Genomic DNA, 4,118 nt, shown 5'->3' with positions numbered 1-4,118 from the left:
ATGAAGAACGAAAAATCTCGATTTTTAAAATTCGAATCTATTATATTCGTTAAGGGATGTCATAATTTTTTTATTGAACAAGATTTTTTTTCAACTGGATATTGGCGTCATTCGCCATTACTTTTATAGTATTTGATTTACAAAACTATCGTACATAGTCATTTCTACCCCAGACATTCGCAAAATCATCATGGCATTTCATGGAGCCAAAAATTTATCACAGTATTTGTACGTCACGCCACGTAATAAGTTTAATGTAGTTGCTCTTAGTGTAGCAAACTTACCAGTCACCAGCTACCTTTCCTACATACCCTCCACTTCATGTCATTCCTCGCCTACATGACCGTCTGTCTGTAGTTTACACGCTTGCTGGTTTATTGTGTGTTTGTGTGCTTATAGTTGCGCGCATAATTAATAAAAGGTTAATTGTTCTAGTACAGTGAAGTTGTCATTTCACACGTTTATCGGCGTCAATGCAAACTCTGAGTGCACATATGTATATACTATTGCAGTCCAGTTAATAGTAACCTCAATTACCCTCCACAGCCTACTTTTCGCTAAGAGTTCTAGCTCCCTCTAGGTTCTCTTGGTACGGAGTGTCAAGGATACTACCAAGAAAATCATTTCTTGAGCAGTGTGTAGTTCATAATTTTAATGGAATTGTTAGTAGGCTTAGTGACGTTGTCATTATTTTTTAAAAGGGAACAACCCTACCGACATCTGTCTATTATATATACATATATATATAAAATTGCTAAATTTATGGGATTTATTCTGAAAATCTAAAGACGTAGGATTTAGTTTAAGATTTTTTTACCTTATATTTTTTGGTTAAATCACAAAATTGTAAAAAATGCGTGAGTGCATATCCATACATGGCGGACAAGCCGGAGTTCAGATCGGGAATGCCTGCTGGGAGTTGTACTGTTTGGAGCATGGAATTCAGCCTGACGGACAGATGCCTTCGGACAAAACTGTCGGTGGCGGGGATGATTCCTTTAACACATTCTTCAGTGAGACTGGAGCAGGCAAGCATGTACCTCGAGCAGTATTTATCGACTTAGAGCCTACAGTGGTAGACGAAGTGCGTACAGGCACTTACCGTCAGCTGTTTCACCCTGAACAACTTATCACGGGTAAAGAGGACGCAGCGAACAACTACGCACGGGGCCATTACACTATCGGGAAAGAAATTGTGGATCTGGTGTTAGACAGAGTGCGCAAGCTCGCAGATCAATGCACGGGACTGCAAGGGTTTCTCATATTTCATTCCTTCGGCGGAGGCACAGGATCAGGCTTCGCTTCCTTACTCATGGAACGTCTCTCCGTAGATTACGGTAAAAAGTCGAAATTGGAATTTGCCATTTATCCCGCACCACAAATATCGACTGCTGTCGTAGAACCATATAACTCGATCCTCTCAACTCATACGACCCTAGAGCACTCAGATGCAGCGTTCATGGTCGATAATGAAGCTATTTACGACATTTGTAGAAGAAATTTGGATATTGAAAGACCGACCTATACTAATTTGAATCGTTTGATTGGACAAATAGTGTCTTCTATCACAGCATCCCTTAGATTTGATGGTGCGCTGAACGTTGATTTGACGGAATTTCAAACCAATTTAGTACCGTATCCTCGTATCCACTTTCCACTTGTAACGTATGCTCCTGTAATCTCGGCTGAAAAAGCCTATCATGAGCAACTGTCAGTGGCTGAAATCACCAACGCGTGTTTCGAGCCCGCCAATCAGATGGTAAAATGTGATCCCCGACACGGTAAATACATGGCTTGCTGCATGCTGTATAGAGGAGATGTGGTGCCAAAGGACGTGAATGCAGCAATCGGCACCATAAAAACTAAGCGAACGATTCAGTTTGTAGATTGGTGCCCTACTGGATTCAAAGTGGGAATTAATTACCAACCACCCACTGTAGTACCAGGCGGAGATCTAGCAAAAGTCCAGCGCGCAGTTTGTATGTTGTCAAATACTACTGCCATTGCTGAAGCTTGGTCTCGTCTAAACCACAAGTTCGATCTAATGTACGCCAAACGTGCTTTTGTCCACTGGTATGTCGGTGAGGGTATGGAAGAAGGAGAATTCTCAGAGGCTCGTGAGGACTTGGCTGCTCTTGAGAAGGACTACGAGGAGGTCGGAATGGATTCTGGAGAGGGAGAAGGCGAAGGTGGCGAAGAATATTAATTTTATTTTTTTCCCTTTTATTTACTTTAGGTATTGTTATTTATTAATTATTATGTAACTCATTGTTCCGATAATGTTTACAAATGACGTGCACAAATTTAAGACTTTCATTTTTATTTATTCGTGCCTTTTGTTCGAATTGCAGCCATCACCTTTTCAGGGTGGAAAAAATATTCCCGCTCCTACCCATCGGAATTCTGATCGTAGGACCAAGAATATTGTCCTGATTCCTCGTGTTATATTGATTAGAACTATAAAAAAAACAAAAAGGGCTTATAGGGGCGAAGCCCCATTAATGCGTTGCGCTGCGTTGCGTCGCGTCGTCGCAACGGAACAACGCATTGTATGCCACATCTGTGTTGCGTTGACGCTGCGCCATCGCAACGCAAGAGGGTATGCACGCCGTCGCAGCTGCGTCTCAGTTCTGCCATTGCAATGGATAGATACAAACGTGTTCTTTTGTTGCTTTTATTACGCCACCGCCGACATAAACGTAGAAACCATAGTAGATTCTGGATATCTCCTTTGATAGCATTAAGAAATAGTGATGGTCAGTTTTTTATGCGGGAATATAGGGAGTTGTTGTTAGATGAAAATATTTTTTTTAATTTTTTTAGAATGAGTGTGGCCAGCTTTACTAATTTGTTTAAAACCTTAAAACCACATTTAAAGTATACCAATTTCAGGAACCCTTTAGAACCGATTGAAATGATTGGTATTACAAATATCATAATAATGTTAATCAGTTATTCATTTATTATCTTTAAAAACAGTTTAATTTAAGTATTACTATTAGGCAACAAAGCAAAGTTATAAATCTTCTTCTTGACTATCATCAGTAAAATTATTAATCGTAGCGTTGGCTGAGTAGGTAGTTTCGAATTCATCTGTTTGATACGACGATGGCTATGGTGACTGGGCATGTTGTCCAGTTAGATATCCACGTGACTGCAATGGTGTTGCTTGATACTGTTGTCCAGTTTGATATCCACGTGACTGCAATGGTGTTGCTTGATACTGTTGTCCAGTCTGATACCCGCGTGACTGCCATGTTGTTGATTGAACTGCCTGTTCCCCGAATCGCATTTAAGGTAATGATATTTATAACTTTGCTTTGGAATGTCAAAGTTTGTAATTCCGTAAAGCCGTCCAAAGAAGGCAAAATTCCTTTGAAAAATGATAAGTGGCGGTTTTCTTTCTCTTGCAACGCTTCTAAAGTTTGTGCCTCGAAATCATCTATTGCTTGGTGTGATCTCTTACGGCTTGCAGGCACGTAGCGAGAAGGACCTGGAGGTAACAAGGTCATTTTTTTTGTAGGAAATGGAGATGATGTTGTGTTTTCATTTCGTTCCGTTTCTTTAGGCATAATTTCAAGGCTACTGTCAGTTTTATTTTGGGCAACTTTCATCAAAAACAGCAACTGGTTGTAATAATGATATTGTTTCAATTGTTTTGCCCCTGATCCAGACGAACTGTTTTCTTTTATTTTTTTTACATATCGAAAAAAGTTGTCCTTTACGCTTCTCCATTTTTTCACAACCTCGTTACCTGCAAAGAAAGAAAAAAATGTGTAAGTGCCTAACTTGTCCACACTGACCAATGTAAATGGTTGTTTATTTTTTGTGTTTCTATTTCAGGTACTTGGGCAGCGGAAATTCGATAAACGACTTGCATTTCAAATTTAAACGTGGAAGAGCAACAATTTCTAGAACTATTTCGTCAGTTTGTCAAGCTATATGGAAATATGTTCGACCACAGTACATAGAAGAGATCACAGTAGAAAAACTACAAAATATTGCATTAGATTGCGATCTCAAAGCTAACTTTCCTCATTGCTTCGGGGCAATTGATGGGAAACATATACGTTTAACCTTTCGCTTGTCGGCCCGCGCACATGAAAACACGCCAAATG

General features: G+C 39.8%; 1 protein-coding gene across 1 annotated transcript; it reads left to right on the top strand.

The window, feature by feature from the left end:
* Positions 1 to 743: 743 nt before the first annotated feature.
* On the top strand, positions 744 to 2,276 carry LOC113237002 (tubulin alpha-1 chain-like). The gene has a single exon (XM_026473242.1). The coding sequence runs from the start codon at positions 854 to 856 to the stop codon at positions 2,204 to 2,206; it is 1,353 nt and encodes a 450-aa protein (XP_026329027.1). The 5' UTR covers positions 744 to 853; the 3' UTR covers positions 2,207 to 2,276.
* Positions 2,277 to 4,118: the final 1,842 nt, after the last annotated feature.

This window comes from Hyposmocoma kahamanoa, unplaced genomic scaffold (assembly GCF_003589595.1).
Source record: "Hyposmocoma kahamanoa isolate Upper Pololo Valley unplaced genomic scaffold, ASM358959v1 92356, whole genome shotgun sequence".
NCBI classification, from domain to species: Eukaryota; Metazoa; Arthropoda; class Insecta; order Lepidoptera; family Cosmopterigidae; genus Hyposmocoma; species Hyposmocoma kahamanoa.
The sequence above is the reverse complement of the archived record's forward strand: the minus strand, read 5'-3'. Positions and strand labels throughout refer to the sequence as shown.

Bases quoted from the DNA above. Each gene is read 5' to 3' on its own strand.
- LOC113237002 (XM_026473242.1), top strand. From the start codon at position 854: ATGCGTGAGTGCATATCCATACATGGCGGACAAGCCGGAGTTCAGATC.